This window comes from Heptranchias perlo, chromosome 1 (genome assembly GCF_035084215.1).
Source record: "Heptranchias perlo isolate sHepPer1 chromosome 1, sHepPer1.hap1, whole genome shotgun sequence".
Taxonomy (NCBI): Eukaryota; Metazoa; Chordata; class Chondrichthyes; order Hexanchiformes; family Hexanchidae; genus Heptranchias; species Heptranchias perlo.
In genome coordinates, this window is record NC_090325.1 from 151,925,593 (window position 1) to 151,951,052 (window position 25,460).

The 25,460-nt window shown below is 41.4% G+C and overlaps 1 protein-coding gene across 2 annotated transcripts in view; it reads right to left on the reverse strand.

Annotated features, from left to right (window-relative positions):
- LOC137327141 (folliculin-interacting protein 2-like) overlaps positions 1–25,460 on the reverse strand; it is a 91,722-nt gene that overhangs the window by 46,532 nt on the left and 19,730 nt on the right. For both annotated transcript variants that reach the window (XM_067992646.1, XM_067992637.1), the window contains exon 2: positions 11,081–11,207. In XM_067992646.1, coding sequence (XP_067848747.1) covers positions 11,081–11,207 — 127 coding nt within the window. The remainder of the gene's footprint in view (positions 1–11,080; positions 11,208–25,460) is intronic.

Genomic DNA, 25,460 nt, shown 5'->3' on the forward strand with positions numbered 1-25,460 from the left:
ATCACAGCCTAATTGAAGGCACTTACCTTGGCTTCCGGCTTTCGCGCTGGAAAACTGTTCAGCGGGCGGATTGCGCACTCGCATCAAAGGCTGTCAGCTAGAGGAGCCCTATTTAAAGGGGCAGTCCTCCACTGACTGATGCTGCAGAAAATAGGCAAAATTACAGCATGGAGCAGCCCAAGGGGAAGGCTGCTCCCTGGTTTAATGATGCCTCACTCCAGGTCCTACTAGATGGGGTGAGGAGGAGGGGGGAGGACAGAGATCTTCTCCCCGGCGGATGGGAGGAAGTGGCCTGCCTCTGCCACCAGGAAGGCCTGGCTCGAGGTGGCAGAGGAGGTCACCAGCACCACCAACATATTGCGCACCTGGATACAGTGCAGGAGGCGCTTCAATCGCCCAAGTAGATCAGCCGAAGTGAGTCCACTTACTCATTCCCCTACACTCCATCTGCCACATCACCGCCCCCACCCCACATCTCCTTCTGCACTGCCAACACTACTCTATCACATCACTCCTCACACCCACTCAAGGCTCATCCTCATCTTACCTGCACTTACTCACCTCGCCAGTACTCATCCCACCACTACCACTCAACCCAATCCTCATACAATCTCAAGGCTCCATCTCATACTCACCCTCTCATGCATCTCTTTCACGGTCAGCCTCACTTAACCTGCCATTACCTGTGCTGCAGCCACAGGGCATGCATCACATATGTGTAGTAGGAAGCGTAAGGCAAACGTGTTGTGAACATGAAGGGGATGCACAAGGGTGTTTGAGGGTTTGTCATGGTTTTTACTTATATTTGATTTCTGATCAACTCACATTACATGTTATATTGTCACCACTACTGCCACGTCTTTGCGAATCTTGTCTGGTTTGTGCAATAATGCCCTTTCCTGAGGATCACCATAAAGGCTCACAACCGATGCCACCCATTGTGTCACTGCAGAGTGGGTGTAGGTGTATTTGCAGGGCTCTTTTGTGCAGACAACTGAGACACACCGGCGATGTCCCCGGTGGCACACTGAAAGGATGCAGAGGAGAAGTTGTTGAGGGCAGTGCTGACTTTGACAGCGACAGGTAAGAAGATGGTGCTCGGGCCAGCCGGGAGCAGCTTGGCATGAAGGAGGCTGCAGATGTCCACGACTACATGTCGAGTGACTTTGAGCCTCCGTGTGCACTGCTGCTCAGAGAGGTCCAGGAAGCTGAGCCTCAGTCTCTAGACCCTGTGGCGAGGGTAGTGCCTTCTGCGATGCATCTCTCTGCGGTTGCCCTCCATCCTGCTGCAGGTGGATGTGTCACAGCACTGTGTTGTGGAGCTCCACGTGTCAGAAGTGGATGGTGTGGCCGGCGATGCTGTTCATCCTCCAAGGAGGTCATGACTGCAGCTGCGGCGGCCACCACCCGGAAGATGTACATTTGAGGGGGTCCGCAAGGTAGGTAAATGCGTCCACGCACCGGGGTTGAGGTTGCAAGTTGGTGAATTTTATTGTTAGGAGGAGGGTGGTGCAGGCCAAACTTTATCCAAAGTGACAGAGCGGCCTCCTGCAATGAGTGAGGGTCTCCTCCCCTCCCCTCCCCACTCCCCAAATGGACCTTTGCAGCTGCCACAGGCTGGTGGCTGCAACACATCCATTTCAACTGAGAGTGTTTCCCCCAGTACGGGAAACACTCTCAGTTTAGATGAAAATCCCACCCCTCCTAAAATATCCTACAAATCAGGTCTCCTAACAACCTGAAGTATCCAATTAATTGATTGCATGCGAGGGCTCCGCGCGCACCTAAGCACGTCATTAGGGAACCCAGAAGTGGGCGGGTTGGAGCCGGGCTCTACACCCACCCCGGGAATCCCCAATTTTCGGAGCCCCCCGCCAAGAACGCACCCGCTGGGACATCGGAAAATCGAGCCCAATTTGCTAGCTGAGGCCTAACCAGTCATTTGTAAGGGGTTAGCATAACTTCCTTGCTTTTGTACTCTATCCCTCTATTTATAAAGCCACGGATCCCATATGCTTTAATAGCTTTATCCTGCCACCTTCAAAGATTTGTGTATGCAAACCCCCAGGTGTTTCTGTTCCTGCACCTCCTTAAATTCTACCATTTAATTTATATTGTCTCTCTTCATTCTTCCACCCAAAATGCATCACTTCATACTTCTCTGCATTAAATTTCATCTGCCATGGGTCTGCCCATTTCACCAGTCTGTTGATGTCCTCCTGAAGTCTGCTACTCTCCTCCTCACTGTTTACTATATTCCCAAGTTTTGTCTCATCTGCAAACTCAGAAATTATTCCCTTTATACCCAAGTCCAGGTCATACTTCAATGTACTTCAAAAAGTGGTCCTAATACCAACCTCTGGGGGTCACCACAGTATACTTCCCCGCTATGCTGAAAAGAAACTGTTCACCACTACTGTCTTTCTGTCTCAGCCAATTTCGTATCCATGCTGCCACTGCCCTTTAATCCCACGGGTTTCAAGTTATTTATCTATATATAAACACTTGACAGTTAGAAGCATGCTTTTTTCCCCGCATCGGGAAGGGGCTATTAGAGAATCTCAATATGGCTTCTGGGGGAAAAAAAAGGGTCTTCTCACCAACCTGGTTGAATGTTTTGAGAAAGTTACAATATAGGTGAATGCAGGTAGTTCAGTTGACACTGTGTATCTTAATTTTCAAAAAAACCTTTGGCAAGATGCTGCTCAATAGGTTACCAAATAAGGTCAACGAGTCCTGTGGACTCGGTGAGGAGATTTTGGGTTGGACAAGGAATTGGTTACATTCTCGTGAACAGGAAATGATTATTACTGGTAATTAATGGTAGTGGTTCTGTATGAGGACCAATTGAGGAGTCCCACAGGGATCAGTGTCAGGACTGTTGCTCTTCACCACCCATCTGATTCACGGAGTGGAAGGAATCACCCGCAAGTTCATAGACGATACAAAGATACGCACGGGTATAAAGCCGTTAGATGAGAAAAATAAATGGGGGAAAATGAGCCTGCATCTGCACATGGGTAGAACCAACTCCAAGCATATGTACACCATGCAGGGATATGTGATCAAGACCGCTGAGTAGGAGAAAAACCTGGATGTTATACCACATGAATCTTTCAAGGTCAACGACCAGTGTTGCAAGGCTATTGCAAAAGTAAAGTGTGTTAGGTTGTATTGCCAGAATAATTAAATACAAAATTATATTGTCTTTGTACAAGGCCTTCAGCAGGCCTCATTTAGAATTCTATGTCCAGCTTTGGTCCTCTCACATGGTGGGTGATATGGAGGCTCTGGAAAAGGTTTAAAGGAGGGCCACTACATTAATGCATGGTTTAAAAGGCCTTAGCTACCACAATAGGCTGAGAAAGCTGAGGCTTTTTATTTTAGAAAAACAAACTTCGAGGTGTTTTGATTGAGGTCATTAAAATTATGAAATGATTAGATTTAGTCCAAATGGATAGATTATTCAAGTTAGATAGTTTAGGGAGGATCAAGGTACATGATTCGCACGGACACAATGGGCCAAATGGCCTCCTTCTGTGCTGTAACTTTCTATGATTCTGAGTATAAGTAACATACGTATAGAGTGCAGTGAGTGGGGATTTGCCGTAAGCATTCAAAAGAGCTAGAAGAGCTCCTGAATATGGCCAACATGACTACGTATAGTAGGTAGGTGGGTACTGGGGGATGTGTCTCCCATTCGCTGTGGTCTTCTGAAACTTGTTTGAACGCCTTTGAGAGTGAGAGAGGAACTTCCCAGAGTTCGTTTTCCTAAATTGGTCCAAGGCTTTTTTTTGTCTTTCCCGGGAGATTGTGTGGCTGCTGGGGCAGATGGTGACAGACCCATCAGTTGTTAGGAAGTTACTGGAATCTATCATAATCAGGAACAGAGTGACTGAGCATTTGAACAAGTATGAACTGATCAAAAAGAGTCAGCATGGGTTTGTGAAGGATAGGTCATGTCTGACTAATCTAGTTGAATTTTTTTTTTTTTTTTTTTTGAGGTCACTAACGTGGACAAGGGAGGGTTTATGGATGTTGTCTGTATGGGCTTCCAGAAGGCAATTGATAATGTTTTACACAAGGGATCAGCAAATATGAGCGCGCATGGAATCCTGATTGGCGGAATGTGACATATGGTGTTCCCCAGGAATCTGTACTGAGGGCGACAGCATTTCACCACATATATGTGTGTGACTTGGATGAAGGAATGAAGAATGAAGTTATATATCAAAGTTTGAAGATGACACTAAATAAGGGGCACAGTAAGCTGTGTAGATGGGAGGAGGAAGTTACAAAGGGACAGACAGATGAAGTGAGTGGGTAAAACTCTGGCGGATGGAGTTCAATATGGAGAAGTGTGAGGTCATCCACTTTAGATTCAAGAAAGACAGATCAGAATTTTTTTTTTTTAAATGGCGAGAGACTAGAAACTATGGAGGAGCAAACTATGGAGGATTTGGGTGTCCAGATATATAAATCACGAAGCTATTGTACAGGTACAAAAACTAATCAAAAAGGCTAATGGAATGTTGGTCTTTATCTCATGAGGATTGGAATTCAAAAGGGGAGGAAGTTATGCTTCAGTTGTACAGAGCCTTGGTCAGACCCCATCAGGAGCATTGCGTTCAGTGTTGGGCACCACACCTCAGAAAAGGTATATTAGCCTTGGAGGCGGTACAACGCAGAGACACCAGAGAGTGATGTTAGGGAGTAAAAGGTTAAATTATGAAGAAAGGTTGCATAAACTTGGGTTGCAGTCCCTTGAGTTTAAAAAGGTTGAGGCATTTTAAAATGATAAAAAGGATTCAATAGTGTAGATGCAGAGAAGCTACTTCTTCCGATGGGGAAATCCAGAACAAGGGGGCTGATATAATCTTAATATTAAAGCTAAGCCATTCAGAAGTGAAATCATGAAGCACTTTTTCACACAAAGTGCAACAGAAATGTGAAATTCTTCCCCAAAAGGTTGTGGGTGCTGGGTCAATTGAAATTTTCAAGACTGGGATCAACAGATGTTTATTAGGTAAGGGCATCAAGGGATATGGATCAAAGGAGGGTAAATGGTGTTGAGGTACAGATCAGCCATTATATAATTAAATGGTGGATCAGGCTCGATGGGTTGAACGGTCTCATTCTGTTCAAATGTTTTTGACGGGCACAATTGATCATATAGTTCTCCTCTTCAACCTGCCTTGAGAGGGCTGTTTGCTCTCTTTTCCAACTGGTTAAGTGCCTGTGATTCTGGCCTCGTGTGTATTCCCCTTTTTGCCTCACCATATGCAGTTGTGCCTTCAGCCACTTAGGCCCCAGTCTCTAATTCTCTTCCTAAGCCATTGCACCTCTTCACCTCCATCTCCTCCTTTAAGACTCTCTTTAAACCCCACTTCTTTGGCAAGCTTTTATTCACTCCTTCTAATCTCTCCTTCTTTAGCTTGGCATCCGTTTTCCTTACGATTTGGGACTTCATATCAAATTGTTATTGTAGTAGCCTGTCAGAGGACTGGTTAAGAAGCCACCAAAGTGAAGAGGGCGACTCTTGTGATCATAATTTATCGTAGTAGTCCATAGCTTTTTAAAAATGCCTGAGTGCATCTCGGACCATCCTGTGCTCCTGGCTAATGGAGAGTGAGGATGAGGAGAATGACGACAAGGATCGGAGGTAACAGCAGATAGGCACAGAAAGATCAAATCAGTTACAGCGATTACAAAATCCTAAATTTGGATTGCTAAAAAAAAAGCTCAAATTTAAGGCCAAGTCCTACCGCCAAAGGAGATACACTTGAAATGAAAATTCTGCTACTACTAAACCAGCGTGGGAACAGCCAGAATCGTACCATATTGCATATGTGAAGGGTAGGTCATGTCTGACTAATCTAGTTGAATTTTTTGAGGAGGTCACCAACAAGCAGAGATCTTAAGATTTGGTAATCTAAAAAGATTCCTCAAACATTATTCCTGGTAAACACTAGTCATTTCTCTTCAATTAGTAAAACAATTACATTCAGAAACAACAAAAACACACTGAACACTCCGAATTGACCTACTTCTCTTCTCAGATGACCGACAGCATACCCATCATGATAGTTAATCCAGGCTTCAAAAATGTGACTTTTTCCTAACCAGTTTCCAGTGACAGGCAAAATAATACTGAATCTTAACATTGTTGATAAAAAGATTATAATTAGGTGTACAACCATGAGAAATGACATACAGACAAACCCACTTAATTGCAACTGCTCGGGACAACCTCACAGATTGCAATAAAACAGAAATTTCTGTGAAGCGGGAAATAACAAAAATGAAGGCTGGTCTGGTGCATAGCAACTTTTATTTGCCTAAATTTCTTACAATATCTTAGGTCAATTAAAAATTGAAGAAAAATGCTCATGTCTCATTAGTTTTTTTTTTATTAATGCTGTGAAGAATTGAGGTTTTTTTTAAGTTTCCTTTCCAGTGCATAAAATGCAAATGTTTCATTATCTTTTGACTTGATGAATCAACGCAAAACGTACAGAGCAGAATGTAGCTCTCCAACTTTGGGAATTTCCAGTTCTAGCGCATAGAATCATAGAATCTTACAGCACAGGAGGCAGCCATTCGGCCCGTTGTGCCAGTGCCGGCTCTTTGAAAGAGCTGTCGTCGTTTACATCATCTGCAGCCTCTGTTTTCAAGCATTAGCACGGTTTTCATAATCAGTTGGAAACGTATTAACATTTTTAAAACAAATAACGAGGGTTCTTGCTTTTCTCCTATCACGAGAGGATTCACCTAGTCACAGCCTGTTTGATTAGCGCACAACAATGTAAAGCGTTCTTTTCTCAACACTTAGAATCATAGAAGTTTACAACATGCAAACAGGCCCTTCGGCCCAACATGTCCAGTTTATACCATGGTGTTTATACCACTAAGCTAGTCCATGCATCAGCAGTGGGTTTGTCACTATCTGCTTTTTCAGTGCACAGGTTTTTGGAAACAAGATTGTCTTTCACTTTCCAGTGGCACAGGAATCCATTTAATGCTTCAAAGGTTTCCATGGTGAATTCTTTGGCAAGCTTATTAGCTTTAGCTTTCAACAGGCAGCTGTCAAGTGGAACTTTGAACTATTTTGTGATTAAACTACCTAAACAACACTTCATCAACATTGGCCATCTTACTTTCACACTTCTGTTTGATTCCAGTTCTCATTTTTTTCCCTCAGCACTTCAAGATGTTTGCCTTTCTTTTCAAAATTCTAGAAAACTGAGATTCAGAAATATCATGTTTCTGTGTGACTAGCTTTTGATTCTTCAATTCCTTCACACTGTTCAAAACATCCATTTGCTTGCACAATAAGTCTTGGTGCTTATTTTGTTGAGCCATTTTGAAAAGCAATTCAGCTTCCACACAACACTAACAAACATTAGAGATGACTGGAAATCGGATCAAACCAGTTTTTAGGCACATTGACCAATGAACCCAGTTTGAAAGGTGAAAGCCTCATGCGCAACGGTTGAAAAGTCTCGATTTCTGAGCACCACACTTGCATAAGCGAGAATTGCAATAAACTAAATTGCAATTAAACAAACTTTTCACAATAGGAAGTAGAGGAAAAAAACAGAACTATAGAAATGGTTGCATTAAAACGGGAATTGCATTTAAGTTGCAAATCAATGGGTACGACTTTACTATAGTTTTCATCTCCAAGCACTAATTTTGGTTGCAGTTGACAAATTGTAAAGTGTTGCAGATGCATCCAAAAAACTCCTGAGTAGAGAAACCTAAGTGTCAATTTCTTGATTCGTTATAAAGGAGATGGTATAATTAAAATAACATTTTCTCCATCCAATAATAAATAACACATGATACCAGTTAACACCCAAGTACACATGAAATCTTGCATAATGTAGCATTTTATTTTAGAACCTGTTAGAGAATAACAATTTCAAAAATAAACACCCAAAAATAATTGGCAGTCTACCCTTATAAAATATTATCTTCAATCTGTCTTCTCTGGTTACCAACCCTCCTGCCAGTGAAAACAGTTTCCCCTTGTTTACTCTATCAAAACCCTTGATAATTTTGAACACTTATGAAATCTCCCCTTGAGATTCTCTGCTCCAAGAAGGGCAATCCCAGCTTCTCTAGGCTCACCACATAACTGAAGTCCCTCATACCGGGTATAATTCTAATAAATCACCTCTGTACCTTTCCCAAGGCTTTCACATCCTTCCTAAAGTAAGGTACCCAGAGAATTGGACACAATACTCCAGCTGAGGCTTAACCAGTGATTTAAAAAGGTTTAGAGTAGCTTTTGTACTCTATGCCTCTATTTATAAATTCCAGGATTCGAAATGCTTTCTTAAACACCTTATCAACTTGTCCTGCCACCTTATTCAACTGCCCACTAACAAGTAAGACAGCTCCTGAAGGAAAGTATATTGTAGGGCTGGATTTTGGTTTTGGGCCAAAGATGAAAATTATGCTTTTTGGCCAGATAGTTTTCTGGGTGTATGTGAACCCCCAAGTCTCTGTTCCTGCATCCCCTTTAAAATTGTATCATTTCGTTTATATTGCCTCTCCTCATTCTTCCTACCAAAATGAATCACTTTACACTTCTCGGCAATAAACTTCATTTGCCAAGTCTCTGCCCAGGTCTTCCTAAAGTCTACTACTATCCTCCTCACTGTTTACTACATTTAAAAGTTTTGTTTCATCTGCAGAATTTGAAATTATACCCAAGTCCAGGTCATTAATATATAAATCAAAAAAAGTAGTGGTCCTAATACCGACCACTTAAAAAAAAATCACATGGAATTTTTAAGTTTCATTAGGGAGAGGGCAAGGGAGATTTTCAATGTTATAAAATGGGCATTCTACAAGCTATAATGACCAGGTTTAGCTGGGAGGATGTAATCTCAACCATCTGTCACTGTACAGTAAAAGGGTCTTAGAATCAGTTTTTCCGACCTCAAACATTATTACACAAAAGAAAATATGTGGAAGGTTGTTTCAGATATACACACCCCCACACCATAATGTCATGATAAACAATGGAGTTAGTGATAAAACACATCCCAAGCAGTTTCTTGGCAAGAGCATGCATTTATACCTTGATCCTATGGTATGTAAACACAAATCGTGAAGCAACAATTTCACTGACTACAGTCATAACTCTACTTCAATGAGGAATTTTGTTGTAGCATTGCAAGTAATTAGAAAGCAGGGCATTTTATTTCATTCAGGGGCTGATGAATTTATATTTTAAGTTGTACCTCAACATTCACTGCAGTTTTGATTGTGGAGATAGTATTTCTTGGCAAACAGTCCTGCAATTTTATACTTCATATTTGCTTTATGTTTCAACACGGTCAGTAGAGGATATCAATACTAGTTACATCAGACTATTTTCTATTGTATACATCCAAGTATAAATATAGAAATTAGTGACCGTAGGTTGAAAGTGGTGGGGCGGGGGAGCAGAATGGGTTGTCTTATATGGGTTAATAAATGAAAGCCAGCATGGATGTTGTAAAGGCAAATAGTGTTTAACTTGATTGAGTTTTTTTTTAATGAAGTAACGGAGATGGTTGATGAGGGTAGTGCAGTTAATATTGTGTATATGAACTTTTAAAAGGTCTTTGATAAAGTACCACATAATAGACTTGTTAGCAAAATTGAAGCCCGTGGGATTAAAAGGGACAGTGGCTGGGTGGATACGAAATTGGCAAAGGAACAGAAAGCAAAGAGTAGTGGTGAATGGTTGTTTTCAAACCGGAAGGAAGTGTGCAGTGGTATCCCCCAGAGGTCGGTGTTGGGACCACTGCTCTTTTTGATATATATTAATGACCTGGACTTGGGCATACAAGGCACAATTTCAAAGTTTGAAGAGGAAATGAAATTCAAATGTAGTGAACAGTGAGGTGGATAATAACAGACTTCAGGTGACCATAGACAGACTGATGAAATGGGCGAACACACGGCAGACGAAATTTAACGCAGAAGTGTGAAGTGATTCATTTTGGTAGGAAGAACGAGGAGAGAATATAAACTAAATGGGTACAATTTTAAAGGGGGTGCAAGAACAAAGAGACCTGGGGGTGTTACGTACACATGTCTTTGAAGGTGGCAGGACAAGTTGAGAAGGTTGTTAAAAGGCATACGGGATCCTTGCCTTTATAAATAGTGGCAGAGTATAAAAGTAAGAAAATTATGCTGAACCTTTATAAAACACTGATAGTACTCCAGCTGGGGCCCAGTGGTCAATTCTGGGCATCACACTTTAGAAAGGATGTCAAGGCCTTAGAGAGGGTGCAGGGGCGATTTATTAGAATGGTACCAGGGATGAAAGACTTCAGTTACGTGGAGAGACTAGAGAGAAGGTTATGGGGAGATTTGATACAGTATATAAGGAGAAAATCTTTCCAGTGGTGGAAGGGTTGTTTACCAAAGGAGACACATTTAAGTTGACACATTTAAAAAGAGGTGACATGAGGAAAAAAAAATTACACAGCGAGTTATGATGATCTAGAATGCACGACCTGAAAGGGTGGTGGAAGCAGATTCAAAAATAATTTTCAAGAGAATTGGATAAATACTTCAACCGGAAAAATTGGCAGGGTTTTGAGAATAATTGGATAGCTCTTTCAAAGGGCTGGCATAGGCACAATGGGCTGAATGGCTTCCTTCTGCACTGTATCATTCTATGATGCTATATGGGAATTGTTTTGATGGGTGACAAGCTACTGTGATGGGAGATAGATGGGGCAAGGGGAGAGAAAGGACGCCTCACACTTGGGTTACTTATGTCAGTAAATAAACAGTATCTTTTGTGCCATAGAAAAGGTACAAACTGAAGAAAAGCGTCTGACATTCCCTGTGGACTATTCTCAAACTGCAACTATATTACTCATTCGACCCATGACAGACCTTGCTCCTGATACATTTCTGAACTCTTCAAAATACAAGTTGGATGGGTTATACTGCACCCAACATTTCATTTACAAAGAACATCTCCCACCCAAAAATGTTTTTATAGTAGATGCAGATGTTCGACATTTTTTAAAAAGTCAAGAAATATTCAAACTGCAACTAAAGTTACCTGCACTGTGGCACCTTCGACCTTACGTACTGCTTTAGAATCAAACAGAACATGTCTGCCTCGTCTCTCACAATCCTGGTAAACAATCAGTCGAATCTGGTTAACTTCAAACTCCACAGGCGTCCAGCTGTAATGGGACAAAGGAGGATGTTAAGAAAAAAAATTGTGGTGACGTGCATCCACAATGTTAACCTGTTCACGACATCTGTTCTAGAGAATTGGGGGAGGTTGATGAGAAGAGAAAAAAGAGACAATGGAATGTGAGAATTTTGAAGTTACAGGAAATAAATTTTGACCAATTTTCAGGTACAGTAATTACAGATTGGAAGTGTACATTTATGAGGTGGCACAATGCGGTTTTATGCCTACCAGTCCTTATTCCCCAATTAGCCAGATTGTCAGGGGAATGTTAAGCAACATCCGGAGAGATACAGAGTGAAATGCTGTCTTAATGTCATACATTTTTCTACGTAGGATATCCATTTTAAAGGTTTTGTCCACTTACTATGCACCACATACGTTGCTCTAGTCAAGCCCGAACTACCTACATTATTTTTGTACCACTAAGTACAATACTAGTTTTAATTGGTTAGATAAATCCTGTCTTGAACTGCATTTATAAAATCATAAAACTGCTTCAGAAAGTGATTCTGAAAAACAACCAAACAATTTCAGTGCTGTAGAAATGACCTAGTTTATATTGAAGAGTGATTGCTGCATTAGCGGAACTGAGTTTAAAACGGAACAGACTACAACTATTGGAGACAGCAACTTCACCGATAAACTGGGAAAATCCATACAAACTATCTGGTACAAAACCACTTCACTGGTCAGTATGCGGTGGATGTGAACACCTTAACCACTCGTCCCAGATACATTTATGCTTTCCCTAGAAGTACTGGATGAATTCTCATTAGTACATACTGTCCTTCTTACACAGTTTTGTTTTTGCCTCCTGCAAAGCTGCCATTTGCAATAAAGTGGCAATACAAGTAACATCATAAATGTATTTTCAATGGTAGACAACAGCAATGAAAATTTTGATTAGAACTTTTAAAATTATAACAAAAGTTTACATCTTCACACTCCTGCACTGTAGTCAATTTAACTTAACCATACAGTAGTTATGGTCAGAAGTGACATGCCTACTATTACTGCATTAAATCTTGTGAACATAACTTTGTTATATCCTAAAGTGGGAATGGCAAAAATGTCCTCAAATTTCTTGAAGCTCCATAAATTTCAATTTTGTTTCACTTTGTGGGGGTACTTTGGGTACATTTGTCCCATTGCTTTTGTAATTTTATCTTTTTTTCTGTAATTTTAATTGTCTGACCCAACCCCTGCAGCTAAGACAGCCAGGCATAAAAGCCGTCAACATTAACCCATTTATATCTTACTCCAGGAAGGACTAAAGACGAACCAGGTATGACTCTCCCCTCCAATTTTCACTTCCTGCTGCTGGGACATACTGCAGCTTGTGCTTAGCACCCCCTGCTTGATGTGATTCAAATCAAAACTGAGGAGAGCGGGACTGCAACTCACGTCCTTCACCACTTGCCTAGGTAAAGTGACTAAACTTCAAAAATAATTCATTAGTTATGAGGTGCTTTGGGATGGCCCAAGGATGTTGCAAGGTGGTATATAAATGCAAGCTAATTTTTCGTTGCATAAAGTGCTTAGCACCAAAGTACCAACCTCAATTTTTAAATTTAAAAGTATCCTTCTATCTCTACAACACACTATTTTCTGGCTGCACAGGTGTCTCTGCCTGTGATGCTCCAAAACAAGTGATGAAAGACACCCCACGAGTACTAAAATAAATCAAAATTTGTATCGTTTGGAGGAAGCCAAATTAAGAGAGTTCATTTGTCACATATTCCTGGGTTCTGTTTACACCTTCCCCTCAACGTCACCACTGCTATAACCTCACAACTTTCACCTGCTTCACTGCCCAGCACGCCAGAACCTCCACAACGAGTTCATCCTTTCCATACAAATTAGGCCATTACCAAACACATGTGCACCAAATGAATCAATGCCATTACTAAGAGGTTGTGATAATGTCTTCTGCTGCTCCCACTGCTACTATAGGCTATTTCACCTAAAATTGAGGGATTAGCAACTAATAACACCCAAAAAAGTTAAACCTTTTGTGCTACCCAAATGGAGAGTAAGTTTTCAAGCAACTTCTTTGATTAATTTCTGCATTAAAGTTACAGGGTCATGATAAGTCACAGCAACTGTAGTAAAGTAAAATTAGAGAACAAGAGCAAAACATAAACCTAATAAGCGAGTAAACATATTCATCAGCTGATTCATCACTTCAGACCACATCAAGGCAAGTTACAGCCTAAAATTTAACTACTAGCAATGAACTCTTGACCGACTAATAACTTTTATTTTGTGCACAAATTTCAGAATTTATTAGAATACTTATTTCACTGGCAAATTTGTCCCATGAAGCCCTTTTCCAGTACTTACTTGAAGTGTCTGTGCTGCATCCTCCTGCACAAGAATCATGCCCTTGAGTGCACTGCAGTTACTATTATTTCAGCTTTCATCCATCCCAAAGCACAAGACTGTCAGATGACTTCCTCTGCAAAGCTCCTGCTGCTAATCTGACCGATAGGCACACCTCTCCACTCTGTACCATCTAGTATGGTACTCCATAGCAAGGCTACAGTACCATCATGAAGTGGTAGCGAGCCTCCAGGGTTGCGATATCACAGGGCATAAAGCCGCTACAGTAAAGTCCTCAACTTCAGTATGCATTCACATTCTATTCTTAGGCTGCTGATAGCTGCCAAAGTTACTGCACGTCATGATCACTCAAAAACACAGCCTGCATTTTATTTCTTAACCAGTGTCATGAGAATGCAGCATCTTCAACTAAATGACTTACTCACCAGTTCCTAAACACAGCTTTTGCTTATGCTCAGATTTCACAATGAATGTTTTCCCCTTCCAATTGTCTCAAGGCACAGACTCTTGCAAGGGTATGTTTCCATAGTCACCGGGACCCCTTTACCACCTTCTCCTTGTGTCCATTCTTTGCATGTAAGCTTAGACAGAGGGCTGGTAAGCTTCTTGACCATGAGCATCAAAACCAAGGCTAATCATTTTCTCATCCAATGCCCACACACATTCAATTCCTAGCAGAGATAGCTGGATAGCAACAGAAGTAGGATCTGTGGGCAATTACAGTCCCTCAACTGTTGCCCCAATACAAAGATAATTCTGCATGGACTGGACATAGAACCTCGGATATTCTGGTATGCATGGCTCAGTACTACACCAGCCATGTACTCACCAACTAGGCCATCAGAAGTATTGTATCACTTGGCTGTAAAACACTCAGGTTAACATAGCAGTTGGGGAAGGGAAGGGACAGAATATGGAAACAAATTCATCAGCTAATCACAACATCCAAGCTATTCTTTCCATGATTTCAACCTAAAAATACAATACACCATCTCAAGCATGTACAACAAGCCAACATTTTTGAGAGCTAGTTGCTTTAATCTGTGAATTTCATGCAAACAAAACAAATAGCTACAGGTTAGTAACCTAGATAAACATGGAGCTACAAACATTTCTCTATGGGGAACTGCCTTCATTCTGTTTAAACCACCTGTGGAAGCTGTTTGCCAGTGAACGTGGCTTTGCCTCCTTTCTCCAATGTGCTGAAATGTGATCACTTGATGCTGCAATGCTCAACATCGGCCAATGCCCTTTTAACTCAAACCGTTTACTTCACTTTGTGCACTTGATGCTGGTATTTATCATCTAAACAGCTCCGCTCCCCCACACAAAATCCAGCACTAAGGTAACTTAAATTTTTGTGCAGCTAAATTTTTGAGATAATGAACTTAATGAAAAATGTGTTTCCATTTTCATACCTGGGTACCCGCTGACTTTTGCTATATTTGTTTCACCAATAAACCTAAGAAAATACAAAATAAAAAGATCATTTGGTCCATCAGGCTCATACCTTCCAATAGGATCTACATAATTTGACTTTCCCCAAGTTTATACCCAGAGGAAGGCGAATATTCCAGAGGAAAAACTTTGAAAATAAAACTTGAAAAGTGTAAATCAAGCAAAACTCCCCAAGTACAAGTCCAAATTTGTAATTTTGACAAGTTGCATTGTAATATTAATATTTACACCCTTTTCAAAATGACTTACTTTACAGAATAAAATTAAATGAGTTTGTGCGCATGCTGATTTAATTTTCACAAAAGGCAGACAAGAAATTTGCAAAAACTAAAACCCAGTGCAAATTTCCCTACTTACCATAACAGAGTAGCTGAGTATTATTGGGGAAATAATCCAAATCTATGAACTGCAGGGGTTATTAAAACTCCTATACTGTTCTACGCCAACAGGATGAGACATGGTAATTTGTAGATATTTCCACAGATCCCATATGTCACTGGGTAAATCTGCCAGGTGGTATGCTTCAGATTGGCAAGGGACATTACTGTTTTCTGACAGGCTTTCCTTCCTGTTGTGGATTACCTAGTCACCGTACAAGCACTCCAAAAAGACACAATGCTTTATCCATTGAGTGCTACAGGTAGCAAATCACAGTTGTATCGATTCATTTTTGGAATTCGCTGAATTCAAGCATCCCGATTTCTTATGAAATTCTCAGGCAGAGAAAAAAAAATTGTAGAAGTTTTTTTTTATTTAAGGTGGTCAAAAACAAACTTTCTTGGTTTCATAGATGAAGACTTATCCTCTCTCCAAAAATCATTTTTTGCCATACTTGAATGTAAAAATATGCCAATACGTATGAACTAATTCCATTATGGTGCATCCAGCCAACAATGCAACCCCATCATTCAATGCTACGCTGTGGCAGGAAACAGGTTTGACCATGTACTAAGTTTCCAACCCCATATCCTCTCCATCACCAAGACCGCCTACTTCTCCATAACATTGCCTGCCTCCGCACAGCCTCAGCTCATCTGCTGCTGGAACCATGTCTTTGTTACCTCTAGACTCGACTCCTGGCTGGCCTCCCACCTTGCACTGTCCGTAAACTTGAGTTCATCCAAAACTCTGCTGCCTGTATCCTAACTCACAACATGTCCCATTCACCCATCACCACTGTGCTCACTGACCTACATTGGCTTCCAGTCCATCCATGCGTTGATTTTAAAATTCTTGTCCTTGTTTTCAAATCGCTCCACGGCCTCACCCCTCCCTATCTCCGTAACCGCCCCCCCCGCCCTATAACCCTGAGATCTCTGTATTCCTCCAATTTTGGCCTTGAGCATCCCCGATTTTCATCGCTCCACCATTGGTGGTCATGTCTTCAGCTGCCTAGGCCCTAAGCTCTAGAATTCCCTCCTTAAACCTCTCTGCCTCTCTCCTCCTTTATGACGCTCCTTAAAATCTACCTCTTTGACCAAGCTTTTTTTTTTGATAACGCTCCCGTGAAGTGCATTGGGACGTTTTACTACGTTAAAGGCACTATATAAATGCAAGTTGTTGTTATTGTTGTGTTCCTCACTCTTCCACATTAGTTTTCAGCATGCGGCTGTAGGAACTATAGTCCCAGGCTAAGTGCCTTCTCCGAAAGGGAAAGGGAAAATTTGAGGAAAAAATCCCTCGAGTTGTTCTTGCACACCTATTTCAAAACATCAGTGGGAAGTTTAGGTACAGGTCACCGGTCATCTTTTCTGCAGCCTGATGTCTGGCACAAAGAGACCCAGGAAAGGAGGAAGAAATGCTTTAAAATCAGGAGTTGCACTATCACTCAAAAAAATGTTACATATCAAATTGAGAAAATACTCAGTAGTTTTCTATTCAAATCACATGCAAACAATCTGGTTAAAGGGGTGCTTACAATATGTACAGCTCTTCGTATAGCCACAGAAGTACTACTTAGGTTTTCAGTTCAGCAAAAGTACAAACTTGGTTTCATTTAGCCATTCCAGCCCACACCAACTTGGGACTTCCTTCATTCTTATAAAATTGAATAATGCAGAATATTAATTTATCTTCCCTTTGTTTAGTGCACAGCAAAAAAGATTTGAAATGCTCCAAATACAAGACCAATTACTATTCACAAACTAAAAACAAAAAATTAAACACCAAACAGAGATTGGTTAAAAATCTCATAATAAAGCTCCCTGGTCCCTCAGTTAGTAATGACAATGAACAACTGAGACAGACCTGAAGGTATCAAGTTTGATTTCTGATCTATGCCAAGTTAGTTCATCTCAGCCAAGCTGGCAAAAGGGGGCTGCAATTGGCCTGAGTGTTCCAAGGCTATGGAGCAGTTTAAAAAAAGACCAAGTTTCTCACTCACTTTTTATTCCAGTGGCTGCTGCTCCAAAGTCTACAAGTGTGATGGTAGGAAATAACTAAGTAGGCCATGATGCCTCCTCATTTTACATACTGCTTTCATGCAGTCTAAATGCAATTTTTGAAACCATACTGCTTGCATGTAGAAAGAAAAACAACAACAAGTGGCCAACACTAAAAGCAACTAAAATCAACTGGCCAGCAAGTACTTTGGAGATGATCAAGCAGGAAGCTATACTGACAGTTTGAGAGACACCTAAGTAATCACACTCTTTAGTCCACCATATAGTTTGGCTTACTAAACAATTACTATAAAACAAACATACAAGCAAATAACATTGCCCTATCACCACGTGAGGTGGACTGTCTCCTTTCTCTTCCAACTATTAGACTAAAACTTGCACTGTTCTCCACTTAGCTCCCAAAGAAATCAAATTTTCAAGACCAAGCAATTTCAAAGTTATCATGGTCACAAAGATATTGGGCTCAATTTTAAAACTGAGCGGGGAAGGGGCGGGGGTCAAATTGAGGTCGGGAAACCCATTCGTACGATTTTGACATTAAGGACGTCTTTTACTTTTTTTTGTTGGTTTCCTGTCCGACTAACCGGCTGGTCTCAATCGGACGGGAGACCAGCCAGGGAGAGGACGTGTTCAGGTAAGTCCTTGCCCCCATGCCCACCTATACAGAGAGTCATGGGGGCCCATGATTCCCGTAGTTCGATTGGGGGGAGGGGGGTGTCGGTGTCAGTGCAGGTAGGGTTGTTGGGCCTGGAGGAAGCACTCCTCCTCCGGGCCCACAAACTCTGCCAGAAAGGCACTTACCCGTAAGTTTTGGGCCTTCTCGCCTCCTTCCACTAGGCGTACAATAGAAGGCCTGGGAATCCCAGCCCCCGGGGTTGAAGTTGGGAAGTCCAGAAAAATGGAGGCCCGAAGTCTCCTTGAAAAGTTTTAAGGCCTGACCTGCCTGATGGGGGTGGGCTGCACTTGGACGCCCGCCCCTCTTCCTGCCTTGATGAAAACCAGAAATGGGCGGGTCTGAAATGGCAGCAATTTTCAATGACCCCCACCCCCAACCCACCCGTTTTTCTCTTTGAAAATTGAGCCCACTATCTCTGGAACAGTCCAACAGCTACAAACAAGAGAACAAAGGAGGTGGATACACAAGACAGGGCAGGGCATTGTTTCTGATCCACACCCTACTGAACACTGCCTTGCACCCGGATCTGGACAGACATCACTGACTAAGGCAGAATGTAAAATGGACACTTAAGATCTTGACAGATCAGTTGGTAAGTGCAGTTGGTAACTACATTGGATCTGAGCCATATAAGTCAGGAGGGTGCCAGGTTTGAACCCAGTTTGTCCCTAATTAGCTGATCTCAGCTAGGATAGCCATGAGTGTTTCAGTTCACCTCAATACCTGTGGGTTAATTACTGTGGGGAAGGGGGAGGGAAGGTGGAAAAAGGAATCTTGCTCCCGCTTGCTATCCAATAACTTGTTGGAAAGTCTGTGTTTGGGCAAGAACAGAATCAGGCTTGGCTGTCGTGCTCCCAACTCATCGAACAGAATCACAGGAATGGTTACAGTACAGGAGGCGGCCATTCGGCCCATCAAGCCCGTGCCGGCTCCTTGTAAGAGCAATCCAGTTAGACCACTGCAGCCTTGCAATTTTTTTTCCCTTCGGGTATTTATCCAATTCCTTTTTGAAAGCCAGAATTGAATCTGCTTCCATCACCCTTTCCGGTAGCGCATTCCAGAACATAACTACTCGCTGCGTAAATAAGTTTTTCCTCATGTCGCCTTTGGTTCTTTTGCCAGTCACCTTGAATCTGTGTCCTCTGGTCTTCGGCCCTTCCGCCAATGGGAACAGTTTCTCTATTTACTTTACCTCAACCCTTCATGAGTTTGAACACTTCTATCAAATCTCCTCTCAACCTTCTCTGCTTTAAGGGAAACAACTCCAGCTTCTCTAGTCTATCCACATAACCGAAGTCCCTCATCCCTGGAACCATTCTAGTAGATTTTTTCTGCACCCCCTCTAGGGCCTTCACATCCTCCCTAAATTCCGGTGCCCAGAATTGACACAATATTCCAATTGTGGCCAAACGAGTATTTTATAAAAGGTTTAACATAACCTCCTTGCTTTTGTACTCTATGCCTCTATTTATAAAGGCCAGGATCCCGTATGCTTTTTTAAACCACTCAACCTTTCCTGCCACCTTCAACGAATTGTGCATTTATACCTCCAGGTCTCTCTGTTCCTGCACCCCCTTTAGAATTGTGCCATTTAGTTTGTATTACTTCTCCTCGTTCTTCCTGCCAAAATGAATCACTTCGCACTTCTCTGCATTAAATTTCATCTGCCATGTGTCCGCCCATTCCACCATCTGCAATATTGTACCATCACATCTCTGCCAATTTTACCCATCTTTTTCTTTTCCATAAACTCTAAAATCCTCACCTTTCCTCTTCGGTTTTTCTCCTTTAAACAATCCAATTTTCAACTGCTTTCCAACCCTCTATCATCTCTTTTATTCAATATTATAAAACACAGCACATGTATTTTGTATTTCCTCAAAAATCTGTTCGGTGAAGCTGAGGGGATAGGAAGGAAGATGATAACTTAGTGGGTTTGGTCACCTTTCCAAAAAAAGGTATACGTTAGTGCAAATACACCTTGTCATTGGTGTGTTTTTTAAATCACCAATACAATCCTTCAGTAATACTTTAATTCTCGTATACAGGACATACAAAACCCACAGATGTAATTTGCTAAGTGTTTTCTTATTACATAGAAACAAAGTGAATGAAGCTTTTGCAGTATTCCTAACCAAGCACTTCATTAGTTAAATCAGTGTTGACTACAACACTCTTCTGTCACGAGTTAATAGCTAATCACAGCATCACATGCTTTCTATGTGCTCCTTTAGACACAGGCTTTAATGACTCGCCCTGCAAGGTTGTTCAAACATTGGCTACAATAGCCTCTAACTGCTGTCATGTGAGTAGCTGTCATCTGACAGCTCTTAGCAACCTTGCTGATCTCAGCAGGACACACAGAATACAAATATATGAAACTTGTTTAAAAAAAATCTAGTGTAACAGCAAACATGAAACTGCTGAAATGGATTATAGACTTGAAAGTAACCCTTTTAAAAAAAAATCAAACACTGTACAAAAAAAAACCCACAGCAAGAAGCAAGAGATAAAAATGTTTTGTATTCTCCAAGTAGCATTGAGGCATTTGTCAGGTCTCCGCATTTGGCAACAGATTCTGACCATTCCCCCTGTACAGAAATTGAATTTCGCATTCCAGATCTGACGGGGATGTCAGCACAAAGAACACAGACTACACAATAAAAGCTCAAATTTTAAAAAATTATAAACCTACTCGTGACACTCTTCTTTCTATAGCTACTGCAACAATTATAGCTAGTTTTGGATTTTAAAAAGTGCTCAATTGCAAAAAACAAAAAAAAACCTTTAGTACAAATGGTTAAAAAGTAGTCCCACCAAAATGAGCTTCGAGATTTATCCTGCACCACTCCACTAACTGTACTTCCCACGGGTCAATAGAGAAAGACTTGCATTTAAATAGCATCTCATATCTGGAAACATTTCACACTATGAATTGGTTAGAAATGAAGAGACTTAATGCGACAAACACTGGAGCCATTACCGCACAGCAAGATTCCCAAAACAATGAGATACATGACCAGCTAATCTTTGAGGAAGGAATGCTGGCTAGGACCACTGAGACACAAAGGGATGCCCATCAGTGCCGTGGAGAAACTTTGTTTAAAACGTCTCTCCCCCAGTAGCTGTTCTCCACAGTGCAGATCCACAAAAGAAAAACTCAATCGCTAATTCATCATAGGAGGTTTGTGGGTGTTCATCAGCATTCCACTGTTTAGTTCATTGGGCCCTGATGCCACAGAATATTCGGAGGTTAAATGTGAAACTACAATCCTCCAAATAATGAGCCACTGATCTTAATTATTGTGCTGAGGCACAAAGCAGGGGCCAGGTGATTCCCCACATGGAGGCAGACTGACCCTTTGCTTCTGATACAGCTACAAGCAGCAAGCCATCCACCCATCAGCCAGGGAAGGTAGGTTGTGCTGGGAGATGCAAGAAACACAAATGGGAAGGAAATATCTTAGAATGTGGGAATCTTTTCCTCAAACATACACACAATGGCCCATTCTGATGAAGGATTACACATCCAAATCATCACACTGCTGACTGAACTGCTGTGCATTTCCAGCATTTTCTATTTGATTTCCAACCTCTGCAATTTTTTTTTATAATTATAGCCTGAATGGTACATTTTGCAGAATAATGTACATAGATATTGGGGGAGGGGAGAGCAAGAGGTGAGGGGCAAAAATTTAAAGTAGAATTTTATTTTTAAATTCTCGATAGGAGTTTCTTCCTTTGAAATTTGACAAATTATTTTGCTTGCTCTTTCCCGCTCTCCCCGGCTTAAGACTGATCAACAGAATATCTCAACCAAAGTTTCTATTAGCAGCCTGTGACACAAAGCATTTCGGACCATTTCACAATAAAAGAATTTTTAATAAGTTACGGCTGTGAACGCAGATGAACTGTATTTAGTACAGGAAAGACACTGGGCATTTGCAGAATATTCCAGAAGAAAACAGTCAAAAAGTAGACATCACCATTTAGCATAGATTTTACTATGCTACACTGCAAAATCACAGCATTGAAAGAGTTAGTGGATACGCACACTAACGCAAGTCAGTTAATCCAATGTAAACACAAACATGGTCATGCAGAAGTTAAGATAGGTTCAGTTTCACCTCTTATTATAAACGAGGAGGGGATGAAAGATAGATAAAAGGAAATAAGTTTCATTATAAAATTCTATACTGTTTCAAAGTTTTCACTGATTCTAAAATGTACCTATCAAATTAGCAGCCTCCTTACAGCCTGTTTAAAGAAAATGTCAGAGCGCAATATTGCTTGGCCACAGTATTTTTTAGTGACGGTCATGCGGTGATTTCCACTACTGCTCATGTTCCAGAAAGTTAATTTCATGTGAAAACCGCTTCCCCTAGACTCTCTTCCCATACAATATATATATTTAAGTGTTCTCCTTGAAACCTAAAACTGTAATTTTCTCCAACACCAAGTTATAGTATAAGTGTTCAAGTCAGATTGTAATTCAACACTCAAGCTCCAATTTACCCTGTGCAAGCGTGCAAAATCATCAACTGCACTATTCTACCCATCCATGCACAGCTCTTCTTAATCGGCAAGTGTTAAATACAAAGTTATTGAAGTTAGTACATTTTGGGCTTAACTTGTGCTCGTGGCAGAGAGGGAGTTTCTATAAACAAGCTTAAATTTATTTACAAGATACACACACACAAACAGATGAATTTGCACAAAATAAAACAAGTTACACAAAATCATACAAACAGTTATAAAAGAATTAGTTAAAATACTACTTCCAACATATTTCTTACTATTTTGTTATGTGACGAGGCTTTTTGACAAAACTAACATTAATGATGTACGCAGGGGCGATGCAATATTCCTGCCTACCATGCAGCAGCCAGCAGTACAATCGACCGAGATGAAGAATTTGTTTATCCTCTCTTCAATCTCGCATATTAACACTTAAAAAGAGAACACCCAGCCACCAAACAATGTTTAACCTAATTAGTAGGAGTATAGACAATGGCAGTAAAAGCATCTAGCGTACTCAGAATCTGTGAATGGATCTGGTCAGTTTTGACTGTGGGTTACACCCAACTACCCATCCCCCCTGGAGCAACATTAGGACCTTGCAACCGCTGCAATTGCATGGAGCCCTGAGCGGATCCGGTGATAGAAAAAAAGACTGTAGGTCCCAAACCTAACCTTTGCATGGGGGCTCCACGAGGTCACGCCTGCATCCCACTTCCCGACAAAATACCTTTGAAGATACAGCTGGCTGAAGCCAATTTTTATCATCAGATTTGCAACAAGTTGTATTTATATAGCGCCTTTAACATAAGAACATGGTGGACGTATGGCACGATTCGAAGAGAAAGGGAGTTTTTCCCCAGTGTTCTGGCTAACATTTATCCCTCAAGCATCATCACAAACAGATTATTTACTTCATGCTGTTTGTGTGATCACTGCTGGAAGTGTAAAATTTCTCACAGATGGAGTGATCAAAGTTCAACATACAGTGGATTACCTGTACCGAATTAATGCAGATTTTAACTAAATACACCCCATGAGTTGATTTCACACCACTGCTAACATGGCTATATCGGCGCATACATTGTACATTTGGGGGGGGGGGTGGGGGGGGGGGAAAGTAAAGGGGGATAAAATTCTTAAACATCTACTCTTCTTGCACCTGCCAAACACTTCAGCATACTTGTGTATGCTTAAAATTAAAGTGATGTAGGAACGGAAGTAAATTACAGCTGTAAAATTTCTCCAGACAGCCAGCCGCTCCAATCAATCTGCACTTGCAAATCTGTGTAGTGAGCCTAGATTTTGACATTACCTTTCCTTGCATGGCCCCCCCAACCCCCTCACACTAACTACTGTTGTTTGGGATTCCCCCCTGCCTAGCAAAAAATGAAAGTGTCTTATTGCAGGAGATGAACTACATACACTTACTGATTGCCCATGGAGAGTTACCACCCATTGCAGTCTCAGGAATATTTTAGAGCAGGGTCCACCAGCATAAATCAGTCCTCATTTTAAAGCCATTCGTTCTGTCCTTATTTTTACATTTCCAGTATAGATTCCTACATCTACATTTATAATGGAAAGGGCCTCCATTGGGAGAGGGTGTAATTACAGTGTAGCAGGTTCATTTAGACAGTTTACATTATAAATAGATGGTAAAAGTTGACAGGAAGTGAGTACAGACAAATACACACACTAGTTGATCTCCCGTGGTGCTTCACAGAGATATATCAGAATATGGTCACTCTCTGATGTCTTCATGATGTTGTTTCTTTCCATCTCTGCTTATCCCTTTTCTTCTGCTCCTCTTTCCTTAACTCGTTCGTCTTGCCACTCAGATGGGGCAGGGGGTGGGTTAGGGTATCTTGTAATATATGGGCTTCAGCAACTCTTAGCTACTCCCTCAATCACTCATGCTTCTCGCCACTCCCAAAATATCCCTAACCCTTCACCCCACCCCCACCACTATTCATACCCCTTCCGACCATAGCACAGCACAGGATAAATTCCTGCCAATTTCTGGAAGTGGACATTGGACCTTTGCGAGCTCCATCTGGTGCATAGCAACCGATTACTGTTGCACCAGAAGCAGCTCGGGATAGGTCCAATATCTGCTTCTAGAAATCATCTGGGATTAAAACATCCTGCACTGTGCTGAGATCACCCCATAATATACTACCTCTAACTGATGCAGTCTCGCATTGCCGAAGTGAAAGACATTTCGGTGGCATATCCGGATTGCTGCTTGTAAGTAGAGATCCTTGAAGCAGTTGACTATTTGAGGCACACAATCCCTACATGACTGAGCATTTTGAACGTCTCAAATTTTCCTCCCAGTTTTTAAAACAAATAGGATTAAACTCTGCCATCTTCTTGGGGACTACAAAATACCGTTTCATAAAAATAGGGTCGGGCACCGATGGGGTGTGAATCTCTGAAGTGGGGGGCTCAGCAAAAAAAGTTCAGGAACCTCTGGTCTAGACCATACCCTCCTCACATGCCCATCATTCCTGCTCCAAAGCATGTGATGTGATCTAATCCAAGCACACAGCTAAATAAAGCAGCTATGTTACCAGGCACAGCTTTTTCTTATTTGCAATGCACACTATTGAGAATTGATGACAATTACCATCTACCACGCAGAGCCTGGTGATCGTAATCACCACTTGAAAAGCAATAAAAATTTTAAAACCAGGCACAATATTCATAGACATTTTATAATGTAGACTGAAAAAAATTACCTAGATTAGATTTACACACGAAGCTCAAGGAAATAATTCTGTCAGGAATTTGAAATGCCCACTAGAAAGCAGAGCTGAATTCCTTCTGAGACAAAATG